The following is a 20,943-nucleotide window of genomic DNA, read 5'->3' as shown; positions in this document are numbered from 1 at the left end:
AAAACTCTTACATTCTAGTAATATTCAATCATTTACCTTTATTTTGCAATAAATTGGAAGTCTCTAGCACAATATTTTGATTTATGATGAATTTTTGAAAAAAAAAACATTTTCCTTACGTCCGCGCGGTAACTCGGCCGAACATCTCAGAAATTCTTTCGCCACGTTGTCGTAATGTTTGCACCGTTTTATATTAGTCGTTACATAAACTTTTATATATGAAAATGTGCGCAATTTCATGTAGAATACAACAGAAAATAACTCATGGTTGTAGCTTTTATCAGTTTTGAAATATTTTCATATAAATTACGATAAATAGAAAATTGACCTTCGGTCAACTTTAACTCGACCGAAATGGTCAAAACTGCAATTGTAAGCTAAAACACTTACAGTCTAGTAATATTCAATCAATTAGCTTCATTTTTCAACAAACGGGAAGTCTCCAGCACAATATTTCGATTTATGGTGAATTTTTTGAAAAAAAAAATTTTTTTACATCCGCTACGGATTCATGCATCATATTGTGATAATATTTTCTCTGTGTTGCTTTGATCGTTTTACAATTTGTTATATACCAAAATCATCGCAATTTAGTGTACAGTACAAAGAAAAAAATAATCCGTTAGTTTTAACTGTTTTGAAAGCATCCTTCGATTTGTATAAAATTATATATGAAAATTTTTTTTTGCGCTGTCATATATTTCAATATTTATATATGATAATGATATTTTTTTTCATTTCTGATGGTTGCATACTAAACTTCAGGCAAAGACAAAAAAAGGAGCCAAAAATGAACTCTTAATCTTAAAAACTAAGCGTGGTGTGATTTTTTGAAAAAAAATTTTTTCCGCTTCGGCGCTAACTCCCGAACGCCGCTGGCATACGGGAGACGTTTTTGTAAATAGAGGCTCGGCATTTAAGGGTTAATATGAAAAGGCATCTACACAACCAGTAGTCCATCTTTTAACATGAAAAAGAACATTGGCTACATTGTATGGTGTGATTTCTCGAAGTGTTGCTCCACATATTTTCAGCCAATCTTAATAGCTTCAACTTACATTTAAACTATACATTTTTTAACAAGTCTTGGTCTATACATTTTTTAACACCTCTTGGTCTGCATAGTTTTCGCAAGCCCAGATACCTTTCTTGCTTCATTTACGGTAAAAGTCATCTGAGATTTCATTCTGACACTTTTTCTATCTAGATGATTTCATTATCATTAACCCTTGTCATCTACTTCAAGACTTGATCAACAGTAGGAACATGGAGTCTAGGAGGCTGTAGCCTTCACAAACACAATCCAAGTTTCATTTTATATAGAGTAAACATCTGTTTAAGGACAGGTATTCTCAACCAAGTTCCCTTCCAAGTGGTTCATTATTCTGGTTCCCCCTCGAAGTGGTGAGGGGGTAAGGGCCCTGGCTTTTCTTCTTCGTTCTTACAAAGAATAAGAGCCCGGGCCCTGACGGATCACCTACAAACCTTTCGATTTAAATGGCGTGGATATTTTCACTTTCGTACAAATTTCTTGGACCTGGTAAATAGGAAAAGGTATCATAGCTGGGATTGGGTTTATATCCGAAGCTAAATAGTGAGAACCGTGGCAGGACCATCAACTGTCCGATAATGTTCGGACCTGAGTTTTCAGGCGGAACTATTCTACGGGACTGGACCACGGATTCCAGGGGGGTCTAGTTCTGGGAATAGGACTCTCGGCATTCTGTCCGGTTTGCCCATAATGTGATTAGGGTGGGGATGATTGTATTCTAGTAATGCTCTCAGTCCTATCAAGCGGGTTGGCTTACACTTGAGCCACTCTAATCATGTTGTGCCATCCCCTTTGGGGTAGGGTAGGGATGCGGACATTTGGGAGTCGGTTCTCACTTGTGCCATTAGTGGAGGAATGAACTCCATGAAAGGCTGATGATATTTCTTTAAGGTTTTCAGGTTTACTCTCTCTCTCTCTCTCTCTCTCTCTCTCTCTCTCTCTCTCTCTCTCTCTCTCTCTCTCTCTCAATCTTTATGACAAGTAAGTTTAAGGATTTGAGTACCCCTGGACCCTTTGATGGTAGCGAATCGGCACGGTTGACAACCATTGGAACCTCATCTGACAACCCTTCTTTAGAAAAGTCAAAACAAATTCAGAATGCAGTAACACTGGAACCATATGCTCCAGTACAAAGGAAACCAGTAAAAAGTAAATACTGTCTTGACCCAACCTTGACTCACTTTGACTCCCTCTTTGGGAGTGACAGTTGGTCAAGGTTTCTAACCCTAGAAACTGACCAGAAAATATGAGCACTCAAGTTGGAAAATTATTTATTAAGCAGACACTCTACGACTGAAATGTCGTTTAGACAAATAAAAGAAAAGACTTGGCTTATAGAGGCCACGGCAAAAAGTCAATCTGAAAATTATTTATCAATAAAAAATATAGATAACATAAATATAAAAATAAAAAAACATGATACTATGAACAGTATTCAGGGTACTATTGTACTTCCTGAGAATAATAACGAGCCAGTTGAAAAGCAAATACTGTTAGACTCACTTAAAAAGAGATACCCCAAAGTACAGGATTACAAACTATATGATCTGCCAAGTAAAGAAAAGAATAAACAAGTCTTAAAAATTGCAAAAATAAAATTTGAAGGCCAAGACCTACCTCAGAAAATAAAAATTTTAGGCCAAACCAGAGAAGTAAGACCATACGTCCCAAAGCCGCTACAATGTCAGAATTGCAGTAAATATGGACATGCGAAAAAATATTGTCGAAATGAACCTGTATGCGCGTATTGTGGATCTGAAGAACATGCTACACAATGGAAGTGCAGCGAACCAAAGTGCATAAACTGTGGGCAAAACCATCATGCAAGATCCAAAGAATGTATGTACTATATATACAATACAGAGTTGAAAATATTGCAAGAAAGAACTGGAATGTCTGTAAAAGAAGCTAAATTAGAATTGAAAGTAAGAAGAATTCAAGATCCGTCTAAGAAACGTACATATTCTTTAACAACAAAAACCAATAATGAAACAAAAATGCATACAAATAGAAATAACGGAGCACAGAAAAGTAATTCTCAGGAAGAAATTAATGCCTTAGAAATAAAAACTACAATGGTAAAGAATAAAGAAACGGACAAATGATATGGATAACATTTTATCCAATTCATTTGAAATATTAATGCAAATAGAAACAACACAGGAGGATGCTACTACAGAAATAACAGAGGAGGGACCTGATAGACTGGAAATTAAAGATAAAAAAAGGCCATTGGAAAGAACACCACCCAAAACAAAGAAACCAACAATTGTTAGAGAAACGTCAGTCAAAACAAAAACAAGAGATATGAAGAAAGAACAAAAACAAAAACTAGTTAAGAATATTCCATTATCTCCTAAAATAATAGTAAAACCAATGGATACAGATATCCAAAATACCAAGAAGTAGGAGACAACCATACCTTAGACAACAATGAATATGTCAAAGGAGAAGAGATTACTCCATCACCAATAATTGACACAACAAGAACAAATAAAGAAAGAAATATACATGACAACTCTTGTGGATGTAATGATTGTTTCATTGCATTGTGCAACGATAACAAAAACATAACAAAAGATGGCTTAACAAACATTATAAGAAACTTTATGAAATATAGAAAAAAAGAAACCACAGATTTGAGTACCCATGAAAAAGGTTGCATGTGCGTTGAGCACTTAATATATTATAAAGAAAAACAAATGAATGTCGTAAGAAAATTATTAGAAAAAATCCAAATTGATAATACAAAAAAAGAGAGTAAAACTCGACCGTTATAATAAAATATTTTCAATAGCTATATAATACAATGGAACGTAAATGGTCTGCAGACCAGATTACACCTAGGAGAAATACAACGATTACTAAAAAGAATACGAACCTATGATATTATGTTTACAACATGTCAACAAAACAATATCAACAATAGGTAAATATACCTTAACATCTTCATCTAGAGAGAAGAAGGAAATTTAGGTACTGCTATATATGTACATAACAAAGTATGTTATGACAAAGTACCTGTAAACTTTAATGATCTGCAAATATCGAGTATCAGAATACGAATAAAAACGATAATTATGTAATTTATAATTTATACAACCAACCCAATAAAAATTATGACTTAGACAAACTTAAAGAATTACTTAATAACACCAAAGAACCTATATTAATAGTAGGTGATTTTAATGCCCACAACCCGATGTGGGACTGTAATTGTACAGACTCAAATAGAGCAGGGAGTAAAATAGAAGAATTCATAGATTCATATGACATTTGCTGCATAAATGACAACGAAATCAACACATGTTTTTCTAAAACACATGGAACATTTTCCTCAATCGACTTAACTCTATGTACAACAAAAATAGTAGATAGATTAGATTGGAATACAGTTGATGCCCTGCATACAAGTGACCATTTCCCAATATTAATTTCATTTTTACAAAATAACCCCACCAAGCATGTCCCTCAATATAACATTTATAAAGCAGATTGGGAGCAATATGAATTCCACACTAGAGATATCCCACCATTTGAATATTCAAAAGACCACAATAAAACTAATAAATTTCTTGTTGATTTCATTACAAATGCAGCTGATAAAGCAATACCAAAATCCAAATCTCATCCAACAAAACACAAAGTCCCATGGTGGTCTGAAAAACTAACAGAATTAATAAAAGTAAAACACCAAATTAGGAGACGATTAGATAATTTGAATAGAAAATTCAGTAAAATAAATAAATCATTACCGATATTAGAAGAAAACTTACAAAAACTGACTATATTATTATTAGAAATTAATACATTAAAACCTCTATATAACAAAGTATCTGCAAAATTTAAAAGAGAAGTAATTCAAGGAAGAATCATTTCATGGAGAAAATATGTATCAGATCTCTCTAATAATACTCCCATACAAAAAATATGGGAAAAATTTAGGAAAATAAATGGTACCCATGTTAAACCACCTAGACATGCCATAATAAAAGATGGGAAAAGAATGCTTGATCCTAAAGAAATTAGTAATGTAATAGGTGAAAGTTTAGCAAAAATTTAGATGAGCATTTCCGAACAAGGAAAAATAATATAGAGTTAATAACAATAAATTTTGAAACCATAGAAGATATTTATTATAATAGAAAGTTTAATATGGATGAGTTAGAATTTGCATTGTTGAACAGCAATAAATCTGCCCCTGGAGGTGACAGTATTTGTTTTGAAATGATCTGCCATTTAGCACCTTTGGCAAAGGCATACTTATTAGAGTTTTATAACCACTTATGGCTTGGAAATTTATTTCCTAATGAATGGCGTAAAGCTATAATTATTCCTATCCCCAAACCAGGAAAAGATCCCAGTAATGTAAACAATTACAGACCAATTTCTTTAACTAGTTGTCTATGCAAATTACTAGAAAAAATGGTAAATGCTCGACTAACATGGCACATTCGAAAAAACAAAATTTTGACTCCCACTCAATTTGGATCACAAAGTAACAGATCGACACTGGATTCTCTATCTAACTTAGAAGATCACATACGAAGAGGATTTGAACGAAAACAAATTACTATAGCCGTGTTTTTTGACATTGAAAAGGCATATGATACTACATGGAGGTATGCAACATTAAAAACGTTACATGAAAATAACATCCGTGGACATTTACCTATGTTTATCCAAAACTTCTTGACAAATCGCAGTTTTCAGGTGAGAATTGATGATGTTCTGTCTAGAACATTTCCTCTTGAAAATGGTGTTCCACAGGGAAGCGTCCTTAGTGGCACGCTGTTTACTTTAGCAATCAATGATATCAGTAATAATCTACCTATTGGTATTAAAAGTAACCTGTATATGGATGATTTTGCCATATATTATTCAGCATCTCGAATAAAACATGCAGAACGAATCATTAATAAAAGCATAATAAAAATAGATGAATGGGCTTTATTTGTAGGCTTTAAATTTTCCATAGATAAAACCCAAGCAATCATGTTTTATAAAAATAAAAAGTGGAAAAAGGAGAAGAAATAGACTTGAAAATCAGAAACCATAGTATACCAATTGGCCAAACAGCAAAATTTTTAGGATTAGTATTTGATACTCACATGAACTGGAAAGCCCACATAACATATATGAAATCAAAATGTAAAAGAGCATTAAACCTAATTAAAAACTATCAAACACTACTTTGGGAGCCGATAGACATACCCTTACTTTATTGTATAAAGCAACAGTGCTGTCTATCGTTGATTATGGAAGTGAAATATATGGCTCGGCATCAGACGCAACGCTGAAAACGGTAGACCCAGTTCATAATGAGGGCCTTAGAATATGTTCAGGAGCTTTTTCGATCATCACCAACATCATCTTTACAAGTTGAATGTGGTGAACTACCTCTGTCTCTCCATAGAGAGCTAGTAACAATGAAGAGTGCTCTGAGAATTCAGACAAATGATTCTCCAACCAAAAATTATTTGGATTAAGAGATGTGTTTATAAACAATCATCCACCTTCTTTCCCAATTAGAGCTACAAGATTGTTTGAGTCGCTAAATATACATATACAATTACCTGTAATAATAAAATCGCCTCCTCCTTGGACAATGAATAAAATGAGAATTTGTACACACTTGAAATATTTATCAAAAAAATCATTCATATACTCCAGAATACCATAGACAACATGCAGCAGAGCATATAATCCGAAAAGGTCCGCATTATAATAATATATACTGACGGATCTAAGTCACAATACGGAGTGGGATATGCCGCAGTATCCCAAAACAAAACGTATCAGTTCTCTCTCCCAGACAAAGCTTCTGTATTTACAGCTGAGTTATGTGCAATAGTATCAGCCATAAAAATAATAAGAGAAGTCTCATATAATAATTTTGTAATTTATAGCGACTCCAGAAGTGCTATAGAAGCTATTCAAAGCTATAATAAAAAAAATAATATTGTACAACATATAAAGTTCTCTCTCCATAAATTGTATAATAAGGGAAAAAATATTGAAATATGTTGGATCCCTGCCCATGTAGGGATTAAGGGAAATGAAGAGGCTGATAAAGCAGCTAAAGAAGGTCCACATGACAAGAACAAATGTAGATATCCCTATCAGTGACTATACAAGATATATAAAAACAGTCCTTGTAAAAAAATGGCAAAATATATGGAACGAAGAACCTGAAAATAATAAATTAAAACAGATAAAATCCAGTGTTGGAAAATGGAGTTCATCATATCAGAGAGAAAGACAAGCACAAGTAATTCTGACACGTCTTGAATAGGCCATACTCGTTTGACACATGGACACTTAATGAACAGTCCATGTGGCCCTCTTCCCAAATGCCCAGATTGCAATGTGCTGGTAACAGTTAAGCATATACTGTGTGAATGTTCAAAATATAACCTGCAGCGATTATCAAATTTTGGAAATAGACCGATAGAAGAAATTTTGTCAGAATCTTCAACGTTCTCAATAGCACCCATTTTAATGTTTATGAGAAGCTGCAAATTAATTGGAAAAATAAAAAAAAAAAAAAAATCAGAATAATGAATTTTAAAACAAGTAAATTTTATGATTTTACCTAATTTATTTTGAATTTTTATATACCTTTTTAGTGAGTATGTATGGAAGCATGAGTTTAAATGTATTTATTGTGTGAGTGTGTTCCAGTATGAAAGCGTATACCTTTTACAGCTTTAATTTCATTTTCATTCATCATCATTGACAAGTGACTTATTAGGTCCCAGTGCTAGGCTTCTAGCCTAGACTTGTCATTCCATCCTAATCCTTCGGGCCAGCCCTATGAGAGCTGATGGTCAGCTCAGTGGTCTGGTTAAACTATTATAATAATAATAATAATAATTATTCTGGTTCAGTGACTTTCTTCCCTGATAGCTAGATATGGATGCTTTTCTGTGAGGTATGCCATGATTCATTACAGTCTCCCTCCACAGACTTATAACCACTTCTGACTGTTCTACAAAACTATTGTATTAAAGGGTTCAAGCTTGGCTGCCATTTAACATTTTCAGTGCTATTACTCAAGGCTGTAGAAGGTTAAACCTCACACTTGGAGGATATCTATTAAGTTTCATTGTGGATTACTGCACTTATTAAATAACTGCTACTGTCATTTTGAAAATGGCTGTCATTCTGTCAGTGAGCAGTGATTTATCACGCTAATTTGACTCTCAGATGAGAATTGCACTTTTAGGAATTAGGAAAATCAGAGTCTACTGTAGAAGCCTTATGCCATATATGATACCTCCTTAGTAAGGCAAGCTCTCTGTAATGCAAATAAACCTTTGCCACATTGTAACTAGGGAAGATTGCTCGGAGGTGCTGGTAGCCCTTCAACATCTCATGGTTCCATCATTTCCTGACCATATCACTTGAAAATTTTCAGTGCCAAATTTATTAGCTTGTCATCCACTTCTATAAGCTGAAATTTTCAACCTGCTTCCGTATTTAGTTATTGTATTGCAATACACTCCCTGGACACCTGAATTATCCCTGGTCACCTACCAGCCCGAACTACATCCCCATAGCTTTTATCCACTAAGTGGGTAATTAACCCTTAAACGCCGACTGGACGTATCGTACGTCGACTAAAATTGCACGTCGGGTGCCGAGCGGACGTACGGTACATCAACTACAAAAAGTTTTTTTAAATATTCGCGGGAAAATAATTATATGCCTAGTTTGCGAAAGATTTTAAATCACGCGCCTTGAGGGATGCTGGGAGTTCACGGATCACGCTGTTGTTTTGTTTACAAGTGTTACCGAGCCGCGCATGCGCGAATTTCTTTCTTCTCGCACTACAGAGCATCAGCGACACATCTCAGAAATTCTTTCGTCACTTTGTTGTAATTTTTGCACCGTTTTATATTAGCCATTACATAAAGTTTTATATATGAAAATGTGCACAATTTCAGGTAGAATACAACAAAAAACAACCCATGGTTGTAGCTTTCATAAGTTTTGAAATATTTTCATATAAATCCCGATAAGTGCCAAAATTTCAACCTTCGGTCAACTTTGACTCAACCGAAATGGTCGAAAAATGCAATTGTAAGCTAAAACTCTTACATTCTAGTAATATTCTCATTTACCTTCATTTTTAACAATTTGGAAGTCTCTAGCACAATATTTCGATTTATGGTGAATTTTTGAAAAAACTTTTTCCTTACGCCCTCGTATAGTAACTGTATATATTTAAAATCTCAAATTCTTTCGTCACTTTGTCGTAATGTTTGCACTATTTATATTAGCCGTTACATAAAGTTTTATATATGAAAATGTGCGCAATTTCATGTAGAATACAACGAAAAATAACTCATGGTTGTAGCTTTTACCAGTTTTGAAATATTTTCATATAAATCACGATGTGCCAAATTTTCAAACTTTGGTCAACTTTGACTCGACTGAAATGGTCGAAAAATGCAATTGTAAGCTAAAACTCTTACATTCTAGTAATATTCAATGATTTACCTTCATTTTGCAACAAATTGGAAGTCTCTAGCACAATATTTCAATTTATGGTGAATTTTTGAAAAAAAAAACTTTTTCCTTACGTCCGTGTGTAACTCAAAAGAAAATCTCAGAAATTCTTTTGTCACTTTGATGTAATGTTTGCACCGTTTTATATTAGCCATTACATAAAGTTTTTTATGAAAATGTGCACAATTTCATATGAAATACAACTAAAAACAACCCATGGTTGTAGCTTTTATCAGTTTTGAAATATTTTAATATAAATCACGATAAGTGCCAAAATTTCAAGCTTTGGTCAACTTTGACTTGACCGAAATGGTCGAAAAACATAATTGTAAGCTAAAACTCCTATATTATAGTAATATTCAATCATTTACCTTCATTTTTAACAATGTGGAAGTCTCTAGCACAATATCTCGATTTATGGTGAATTTTTGAAAAAACTTTTTCCTTATGTCCACGCGAGGTAACTCGGCCGAAAATCTCAGAAATTCTTTCGTCACTTTTGTCGTAATGTTTGCACCGCTTTATATTAGCTGTTACATTAAGTTTTATATATGAAAATGTGCGCAGTTTCATGTTAAATACAACTAAAAACAACCCATGGTTGTAGCTTTTATCAGTTTTGAAATATTTTCATATAAATCACGATAAGTGCCAAAATTTCAACCTTCAGTCAAATTTGACTCGACCGAAATGGTCGAAAAACGCAATTGTAAGCTAAAACTCTACATTCTAGTAACCATCAATCATTTACCTTCATTTTGCAACAAACGGGAAGTCTCTAGCACAATATTTCGATTTATGGTGAATTTTTTAAAGAAACTTTTTCCTTACGCCCGCACGCGGTAACTCGGCTGAAAATCTCAGAATTTCTTTAGTCACCTTGTCGTAATTTTCGCACCATTTTATATTAGGCCTTACATAAAGTGTTATACATGAAAATGTGTGCAGTATCATGTAGAATACAACAAAAAATAACTCATGGTTGTAGCTTTTATCAGTTTTGAAATATTTTCATATAAATCACGATAAATAGAAAAAATTTGACCGGTCAACTTTGACTCGACTGAAATGGTCGAAAACTGCAATTGTAAGCTAAAACACTTACGGCCTAGTAATATACAATCAATTACCGTCATTTTGCAACAAACGGGAAGTCTGTAGCACAATATTTCGATTTATGGTGAATTTTGGAAAAAACTTTTTTTACGTCCGTTTTACAATTCATGCATCATTTTGTGATAATATTTTCTGTGTTGCTTTGATCGTTTTACAATTTGTTATATACCAAAATCATTGCAATTTAGTGTACAATACAACAAAAAAAAATAACTCATTAGCTTTAACCGTTTTGCTCACAGCACGATTTGTATACAATTATATATGAAATTTTTTTTTCGCGCTGTCATATATTCCAATATTTATATATGATATTTTTTTCATTTCTGATTGTTGCATACTAAACTTCAAGCAATGACAAAAAAAAGGAGCCAAAAATGAATTCATAATCTTAAAAACTAAGCGTGTTATTTTTTAAAAACTTTTTCCGCTCAGCGCTTAACTCCAGGCGCTGCCGGCATACGACAGACACTTTTGTAAATAGAGGCTCGGCGTTTAAGGGTTAACTGTCAGCGTTACCAACACTTATAGGAAAATCTTGTCAAATGAGTTACCTGAAGTACCATTGGCAACACTGTTGCAAGTCCCGGCCGAGTGAGGCCGAGATCCCCAATTGCTTTTTGTTCGCCATGCTGTGTGGGTGTGTCCCATATCAGGCGAACTTTTGGTCATTTAACCCGACCCCCATTTAAGAATTTGGACATTAGATCACGATTTGGACTGTTTTCAACGCATTTTCTCCTGGATGGATACTTTATTGATTGAATTTGGAACTTCTCTCCCAATTTTGACTTTGGGATCAGTACTTTGGACTTGATTGGATAAGTCAATCAAGAAGACGTCGCCGTCTGCTAGTGCCAATACTTCCACTTCGTTTACATCTTCAACGACAGATCCTTCTGCTGCTGGAGATGCTGATGCTCATCGGCCCTACACGTCCTGCAAGCGAGGATGAGTACCCTCAAACACGATCGACATTCTGTTTGTATTTTATGTAGGAATATGCAGTGTAGTATCAGTCAGATAGGCAGCAAGTGTTGGTCAGTAGATCAGATGGAAGAGTTATTCAAAAAGTTAGAGGACAAGTTACCAGCTAGTATGTCTAGTCTATTTTTTTTTCTAGCTTTATGACTAAATTAATGGAAACTAGAGATAAGGATAGTAGTACTAGTGTTGTAGATACTAATCGTTCTTTTTCAGCCCCCCTGCCTGTTCCAGAACCAGCCCTAACGGGTGTCGGGGGTCATGGAGAACCACAAACCTCGAAGGTAGGATCTGCCGCCACCCCCCGGCACGGAGCAGGCAGTGTTGGCAGTAGATTTCCCCCCGTCCCTCTAAAAGCGTAAGTTCTAGGTGGATTTAGAATTAGGAATCACTCAGACAAGTAGGAATTCTACTTTGGGAAGTATTCAGGAAGAGTAGTTGAACATGCAGTCGTCTTTAGGTTCAGGTTTGGTTGGGGTCGCTAATGTTTAGGTCTCTCATTTAGATCAATCATCGGTTTTATTTCCTGCTTTGTGCTCTGTGCAACAAAAGGTTTCCAGATCCATGGAGGGTCGTTCAGATTTGGTTTCTGATGTACAGTATCTGGTTCTGAATTTGTTTTGTTTTTCCTTGAATACTCCTTCTTTGAAGGTTCCTTTTCCTTCAGGGGTTAGAATTTCTTTCATCTTGCGATGGTGGTAATTCTGGCGATCGAGTTTTCCAATATTCATGATCATGTCTTAAAGAATTTTCTGAATTTGATAATGATGTCTATCAAGATTATCAGGGGCGGGGGGAACAGAACCAGTCTATTTTCTTTCTTTGAAATCTATGGCCTCTTGGGCCGCTACAGAATTTTCCCTTTTTCCCCATTTTCTTCTAAGCCCTTTTCCATTGCCCTTCTCATTCTTCTTTTTCAGTCCACTCTTCGGAGGGCTCTTCGGGGTCTTTGTTGCTCATTCTGTTTTCTTGGCTTTTTACTCAGCAGAGCAAAGGCTTTTCTTGGTTCAACCCTGTGATATTAGAGCTTCAGCAGCTCCCTCTATCTCTTTGGGGTTAAGGGAAGGGGTACTTTTAAGGGATCCATCGTCTTTATCACCTTTTGCGAATCCTGTAGCTTTTCAGGCATCTGATCTAGTTGCTTCTCAGGTGTGTGCGGAGGCGTCAGCAACTCGTTTTCATTCTTTACGGGTTGCTAACCGTAATGTATCCTCTGCAATTCTTTCGGATGCTACGACAGTCGGCAGTTCGCCTGCACCAGAGTTCAGTGTATCAGCAACGATAGTTTCCTCAGCCTTTCCATTCTCCAGGATAGCTGGTAATTTGTCTTCCTCTGTTACCTTGGGTTCGGTACCTCGTAACTTTCCCTTCGAAACTCCTTTTAGTTCGGTCTGGTTGGTACCTTCCCCATCTGTCCAATGTCAGCATTAGGCGCCCTGGTGGTTACTCCGAGTGTGGCTTCTCCCCTCTTCCCTCCTTTGGCTTCTTCTCTCTCAACTTTCCTGCAGGATTCTCTGTCTCTTCGTCTAGGCATCCAACTCGATCTTATAATTACGTAGTAATGTCAAGGGTGGGGGAAACTTTAAGTAATGAATGTAGTCTAAGGGACTTTGGATTCTCTGTTGGTTGGGGTTCATAGAGTATTAAGTTTGGCGTTAGTACTGTGAAGTTAGGCAGATCCAGTGGACAGGTTTGGTTTCTTCAACCTCTTCTGCGTAGACATCGGCGGCAACAGGCGGCGAAGAACTCGAAGATCCTGCACTCAACTTCTTCTCTATACATGAAAGTGCTTTGATTAGCCACATGGGAGGTTCATCGTACCCCTCCATACATGAGAGTGCTTTGATGAGCCACATGGGAGGTTCATCGTACCCCTCCATACACGAGAGTGCTTTGATTAGACACATGAGAGGTTCATCATACCCCTTCATACATGAGAGTGCTTTGATTAGCCACATGGGAGGTTCGTCGTTCTCCACTACTCATGGGAGGCTGTGATTAGCCACATGACAGGTTGGTTTTTTTTTTTATTTTGCTACTCTCTATCCATGAGGAGGTTTGAATACCACAGGAGAGGTAGCTCATACTCAGACAGTACCTAGACATGAGACTGATGTTGGGGGTACTCTCTCTAAAGGCATTCTCACCTGCCGAGTCGGATAACCAGGTGAGGATACATTCATTTATACAGAGTAGGTGAATAATGAGTTACCTGCTTTCCCTGTTGGCAGGTCGGGCTGAATTAGATTGATCCCACCTCCTTAATTATTTGTTAATCGGGTTAATTCAGGTGTTCAGGGAGTGTACTGTATTGCAATATGAAGTTTTCATAATAAAACTAATATTGTAATACTTACCTGAACACCTGAATGATTCCCACCCTCCTCCCCACTTCAATTTGAATAATGAATAACGCAATTCGGGATCTCGGCCTCACTCAGCCAGGACTTGCAGCAGTGTTGCCAACGGTACTTCAGGTAACTCATTTGGACAAGATTTTCCTGTAAGTGTTGGTAACGCTGACAGTTAATTACCCACTTAGTGGGTAAAAGCGATGGGGATATAGTTCGGGTTGGTAGGTGACCAGGGCTAATTCTGGTGTTCAGGTAAGTATTACAATATCAGTTTTATTATGAAAACTTCATTTTTCCAGACCTCTGAGGCCTGGGATTGCCCAGGCACAGCTCATTTTATTATCAATATCCTTTTTTAATACCTGGGACGTAAGTATAGTTTGACATTTGAATTACAGGAAGTCCTGTACCTGTGTTTAGTAAAACCAAAACTGAAAATTTTCCTCATTCAACACTATTTCAGTCATGGGGATTTACCTCCTGACTTAACATAGATGGCAGAAGTCAGAAGGTTGGAAACATATTGCTGGCTGTTGTTGCTGTTTTCCTCCATTGGTGTTCCCTCCCTAGGTAATTGCCACTAATTGCATACATCAGTTTGAATTGGCCACTTTCTTTGCTTTTACCAGGCAAAAGAATCTGTAGAGCAATTGTTTAATTAGAATACAGGGAATTTTTTATTGCCCCCAAAACATAAACAGCAGTTTGGAGTTTTCACAATTTATTTTCTAACATGTAATTGTTGTTAAATTTGATTTGGAGGTGACTAAACACTTTCTCCACAAACAGGTGATTTTGTGGCTTGTTGTGATATATTGAGGGAATGTGTCCGGTCTGTGGAGTATCGTTATGGAACACAAAGTGTTGAGCTAGGCCATGAGTTACTGAAGTTTTCTGATGTTTTGGAACAAGCTGCTGCCAAAGATGACCGGTGAGTGAAAATTTCCCTTTCATGCTTAAATGATATTCAATGGAAATAAAAGATATCAGATAATTGAGAGAGATAATTGAAAGAACTACAGTACTCCAGTTTGAATGAGAAACTCACGAGTTACTCCAAATTTTTACTTTGACACGAGAATGTAAAATTAAGATACAAAGATTATAAGATTATATAAACATTAATACAGTAACAGCATCTTTATTGTTCAGTCTAAAAGTAATTGTAAACAATAAATGTTCAACTTTTAGGTGCATTGTGATAAAACATGGAAATTTTTTTCAGATTTAATGGTGAACTCCACATGGTGACATCTAGGATTGACAAGATTTTTACCATAAATTATGGACCACTGTGGAAAAAATACTTACGACTCTAAGTATTGTATTTTTTCTTTTAAACTTAGATAATTCAATGTTGTCTTATTCTCCTGATATTGTATTTACAAACTGTAATGTATGATAACATCAGTTGTCTACAGTAAATTTATTATGCCAAAAAAATATGTCCACATGTACAGAAATTAGGCAGTTTGTTTTCTCAATATTTAACCCAAACTAAAATATAAAGATGGTAAAATACATGCAAAGGAGCATTCTGATAACTCTGTGTTGAATGTTTCAAGAGTAAATCCATTTTGAAAATTTGACCAGTGTATGGTCAAGGAGTTAAATAAACCAGTCAATTAATGGAATGGAATACAAAATTTGGGTCAAAGGCCAAGCACTGGGACCTTGGAGATGATTCAATGCTGAAAGGGAAATTGAGAGTAGAAAGGTTTTCAAGGTGTAACAGAAGGGAATCTCACCATTGCATCATGAAACAATTGTTACGAGAGGGTAGAAAGTAGTATGGAAGAAAGAGAACATGTATGAACCTGGTAACTCTTGGCATGTTCATATGTTCACGTTGATACTGGAAGTAATTTTCCAATGATTTACTTTAAAGTAAAATGAAGTCTTGCCTTTGTGAGTTAACAACCTCGCTCATTCTGCTGAGTCACAAGCACCATTATGTATAGCAAGTAAATTTCTTCCATCTTACTTTCCACCATCTAACAATACCTTCATAGTGCAACTGCAAGGTTTTCCTCCTGTTAAGTTTTAAACCCTTTTAGTCTCAATTTCCCCACGCTGAACGAACTCACAGGTCCTAGCACTTTGCCTTTAGCCTAAATTTTATATTCCATTCCATTCCAACAACTAAATGCAATTGAATTGTAGAGAATTTTAATCTGGCATTATTGACAGTTCACTACTCAATGATCATTCAGTGTAAATTTATAATGTATCTTGACAACATACACAGATTACAAACAGTTATAACATTCATGTAAGAGCTGCCATCAAATCAAATATAGTGGCAAGATTTGCATTAAAAAACTTTTTAAAATAAGTACAAAAATGTTGGTACTGTATTCATTACACAAGGTACTTTAACCAAAGAACTTGCATTCTATTAGAATGAGAACAGCTTAATACCACTCAAATCATTCTCTGACTTGCAATAAATCAGAATGATGAAGAAACAAATCCGCAGTTATGCGAGTACAAATTTATTAAAAATAAATCTATAGAGATTTCAGGGATCTGTTCGACTGAAAAAAGGAATCAAACAGATTCCCGAAAACTCTGTATAATTTATTTTTAATGTTTTTGTACCCATACATAACTGTGGATTTGTTTCTCCATTTCAAGACTTGTGCTGCTATGAGTATTAATTAAATGAGAATAATGGTTTGATAACCATTTTACTTCTATTACATGAGCAAACATTATTATTTCAGTCTCTAAGGTACATTAATACATATCTTACCATTAAACCTGATATCCTTTAAATGTATAACATCCAAAATATAACTGCAGCTAGCTCACAGCAAAACAAAATTATTAACCTCTCTTAATCTTGCTGCCATGTTCAGCAGTTACGATGACCCCGATTTCTTCTCCTGATATAAAAGATCATGAAGAGTTAGTTTATACTCTGCTGAAAATAGTAGAGAAAATATTCAGTAACCTAATGAACAAGGTACAACATAACCATTCATCTAGTTGTTAAAAACAGCTCTACATAGCACAACAGGAACTCTGCAATAATTGGGAAAATTAGAAGTGCCAGATAGTGGTATATTTTAAAATAAAATATGCAATTTATACAACTATTTTTCTAAAATAACCTACTACACTTATAGACATTTAAAATGGCTTAAAATCTACTATTACTCATTGACACCTTTTTTTATACAAGTAGCTTCCAGAAAAATAATTTTAGGAAAACGTTTAGCACTGTTGTAAAAACACAAGAACGGATATAAGCAACTACGAAAGGTAAAAGGGTAAATCAACTTCCAAGAGTTAGCCGACATCCAATGATCATCTACTATAAAAATGAATTACAGTACTCTAATATCTGCTAAATGGATGCAAATGAAAGTGTTCATTACCATTATTGAACAGTTTAAAACTACACCACTCAGTCTTAGACCTGGCTTGTAAGTTTGGTCAGAGAATAAAAAGTACATTTTAGAGAACAAACCAACTTAAAAATTAAAGAATGGATGTAATGAGATCAATGACGAGAGACAATTCCCAATGTTTCCAGTTTATGACGAGAGACAATTCCCAATGTTTCCAGTTTCTAAAATTTACCATTCATTAAAATTTGGGTATTTGCATAAAATGTTAAATATTTACTGTGCTTTTCTCTCACTGTAAAGAGAGAAAGGAGTTATGGTATTGAAGGAATGCGGTTATGTGGGCTATTCATTAAATATCCAAGAGTTAAATGAGATTACTGCTTTAAAGTCAAGCTAGGAAGACATTTCATGGTCCAAATCTCTCTTTTTAATTAATATATATTTTTTCTGAAATTTAAAATATAGGTATCATACACAATGAACTAGCTTAGCTCATTTGCTTATAAAAACAAATTATATATAAAAAAATACATTTCAGTTTTTGCTGAACCAATTACTCGCCCTGTAAGAACAATAGGAAAAGAGTTCTCTCACAATCAATTGACAAATTGTTTTGTTTATAATCTGGGAGCGGTCTGTGGTCCTTCTTCTCCCTTTTCTCCCTTCCAGCAATATTAAATTAACTCCCTAACTTCACTTTACTCTGTTCTACCTTCTCCTGCACACTGTTCTACCTCCCTTCACTCTGTTCTACCTTCCCTTCACTCTTTTCTACCTCCCTTCACAGCTTCACTCTGTTCTACCTCCCATCACTCTGTTCTACCTTCCCTTCACTCTATTCTACCTCATTTCACTCTGTTCTAACTTCTACCTCCATTTACTCTGTTCTACCTCCCTTCACTCTGTTCTTCCTCCCATCACTCTGTTCTTCCTCCCATCACTCCGTTCTACCTCCCATCACTCCGTTCTACCTCCCTTTGAACCCTTTCACTATGTTCTACCTTCCCTTCACTCTATTCTACCTCCCTTCACTCTGTTCTACCTCCACTTACTCTGTTCTACCTCCCTTCACTCTGCCCTACCTCCCTTTGACTGTTCTACCTTCCCCTCATTCCTCTCTCTTACCTTCCCCTGTTCTACCTTCCCTCCATTGTTTTAACTTTTCACTCTGTTCTACCTCCATTCACTCGGTTCTAACTCCCTTCACTCTGATCTACCTCCCTTCACATAATGGAGTCTCTTCCAGCAATATTGATTCATTTAACTCCCTCCACATCATATCGCCATCAGAGTACATTACTGTTATCCTTATTTTTACCATTTATCATTATGTTTAACTGGATTAAGTGGATCTTCAATTATTCAATGTACACCTAGTTTTAAGAAATAAAATTTCTGAAATTTGCATTTACAAGCGCCTTTAAATTGGTCCTACAATAGGTCATATTCTAAACATTTTCCCGGGAGCTTACAGCACCCCCCCACCCCGACCCCCCAGCTGCTTTTGCTCGCTTCGCACGCCTCCCACCCCATAAGAGGGGCCCCAAATGGGACTGTGCCCCCCGGGCCCCGTGGGTCGCGTCTAGGAACGCCCCTGGAGCGAGGCCTGGAGAAGTTTCCAATGTAGGGGCTGGGTTGGATGGCTGGCCGCCGTGGAAGAGGAGGGGTAGCAAGTCTGTGCAGAGCAGTGGTTCTCAAGTGCGGCCACCAAGGGAAATTTAGTCATCCAATGGAAAAAGAATTCAGATTAGAGAGAGAGAGAGAGCTAATTTTGTTGTTGTTGTTATTATTATTATTATTATTATTATTATTATTATTATTATTATTATTATTATCTCTTAACTTAACCAAAGACCTGGTTTCAGTCTGTATAATACTTGTCCTGTTTACAAAGCATATCATACCGTTTGATGGTTAAAATCGTATTAGTTTTATACGCATGACACGGTCCTTCAGTGTCGTGGAGTCGTGATACGCTGTCCATAATGCTTTGACGCTTTGTTGTTATTATTATTATTATTATTATTATTATTATTAGTTATTATTATTATTATTATTATTATTATTATTATTATTATTATTATCTCTAACTTTAACCAGAGACCGTTTAATCTGTATACACCTGGTCCATTGTTTGCAAAAGCATATCATACCTGTTTGGTGGTTGAAATCGTGATTTCCAGTTGTTCAATGCATTGACTGCTGACACGCGGTCCTTCAGTTCAGGGGAGTCGTGACATGCCGTCTGAGCTTGGAGCTGCTGCTTTGAAGAAAGTTGATTTGCTTTGTCACTACTTTTCCCCAAAGCATCTCTGAAATGGATATCAGAAATTTTTTTCCAAGGGCAATAAACCAAGACCTCCACTTCTGAAGGACACCCCTCCACTTCGGATGACTGTCTCCCAGAAGCAAAACGTAGCCGTACTTTTTTGGAAGAAAAAAAAATTCCATTAAGAATGGGAAGAAATGTATCTTGTCGTTCCATGAAAATTCAGAGAAGCTCAGAGGAACTGTAGTGTGCAGTACAGAAATTAAACAAATTAAATCATATGCAATGCAACGCCATTATAAACTCATGACGAAGAAGTAAAAAAAAGTGTTGTACTCCAGATTTGAGAAAGAAACTTCTTAACGTCTTCAATACTGATTTTGCTCGTCGAAAAAGAAAACTTGCTACTTTTCTGACAACCGCTGATCAGTTGTATTTGGGATCATTGAAAGGGAAACATAGGAAGCCATTTACAGAAGGTGAATTTTTGAAATCGGTTGTCATGGCAGTTGAACTTGAAAATAAAGTATTTCGTAATATGGCCCTCAGCAATGACACCATTCAGCGAAGAATGGATGAACTTGGGATGTATATAAGCAAGGATGTGAGCATATCACTTAGCAAAAGCCCATTTTTTAGTCTGTGTTTGGATGAGAGCAACGATATCACAAAAACAAATCAGATGTTGATATGTGTAAGATATTATGACGTCGACCGAAAAGACTTTGCAGAGAAGTTCTGAGCTTCCGACATCACGAGTAGAACGTGGCTAATGCAGTCAATATTCATGAAGCAATCACAGACAGCTTGGAATAAGTTGAGTGTTTCATTGAACAATTTGTGTTCTGCAACCGCATTGGTGGTGCTGTTATGAAAGTGAACGAAATGGTGTACTCAGTTTCATTTAGTAGTAAAGACTCAGAAGGTGAAATATTTAGCTCCACTGCATTGTTCATCACAGTTCTAGTTAAACAAACTATTATCGAAGCATTTTGATGATGTTGAATTTTCGTGAGGAAAGTATCTATCGTGCACAAAACACCAGTTATGTATTGTTTAATTCTTTCGGATCACTATGTGAAGGTAATGTACTGTGCTGCTTAATTACAATCATGTTCGATGGCTAAGTTTTGATCATAGTGTTACATGCCTTTGTGAATTATATGATGAGGTTTTGCATGCATTGACCAAGAAACACAATGATATAGTAGAAACTTTGAGAAATGATAATGTTAGATGTTCTATTCTATTTTTGAAAGACTTTTTACCAAGGCTTAGCTCTATTAATAAGCAGCTACA

At 35.8% G+C, this 20,943-nt stretch overlaps 1 protein-coding gene across 3 annotated transcripts in view; it reads left to right on the top strand.

Annotated features, from left to right (window-relative positions):
* Positions 1 to 15,374, top strand: part of LOC136843686 (SET and MYND domain-containing protein 4-like) — a 100,182-nt gene extending 84,808 nt beyond the window's left edge. For all 3 annotated transcript variants that reach the window (XM_067112249.1, XM_067112251.1, XM_067112250.1), the window contains 2 exons: positions 14,809 to 14,950; positions 15,245 to 15,374. In XM_067112249.1, coding sequence (XP_066968350.1) covers positions 14,809 to 14,950; positions 15,245 to 15,338 — 236 coding nt within the window. In that variant the 3' untranslated portion in view covers positions 15,339 to 15,374. The remainder of the gene's footprint in view (positions 1 to 14,808; positions 14,951 to 15,244) is intronic.
* Positions 15,375 to 20,943: the final 5,569 nt, after the last annotated feature.

Source organism: Macrobrachium rosenbergii, chromosome 12, assembly GCF_040412425.1.
Source record: "Macrobrachium rosenbergii isolate ZJJX-2024 chromosome 12, ASM4041242v1, whole genome shotgun sequence".
Taxonomy (NCBI): Eukaryota; Metazoa; Arthropoda; class Malacostraca; order Decapoda; family Palaemonidae; genus Macrobrachium; species Macrobrachium rosenbergii.
This window is presented reverse-complemented; position numbering and strand designations above follow the sequence as displayed.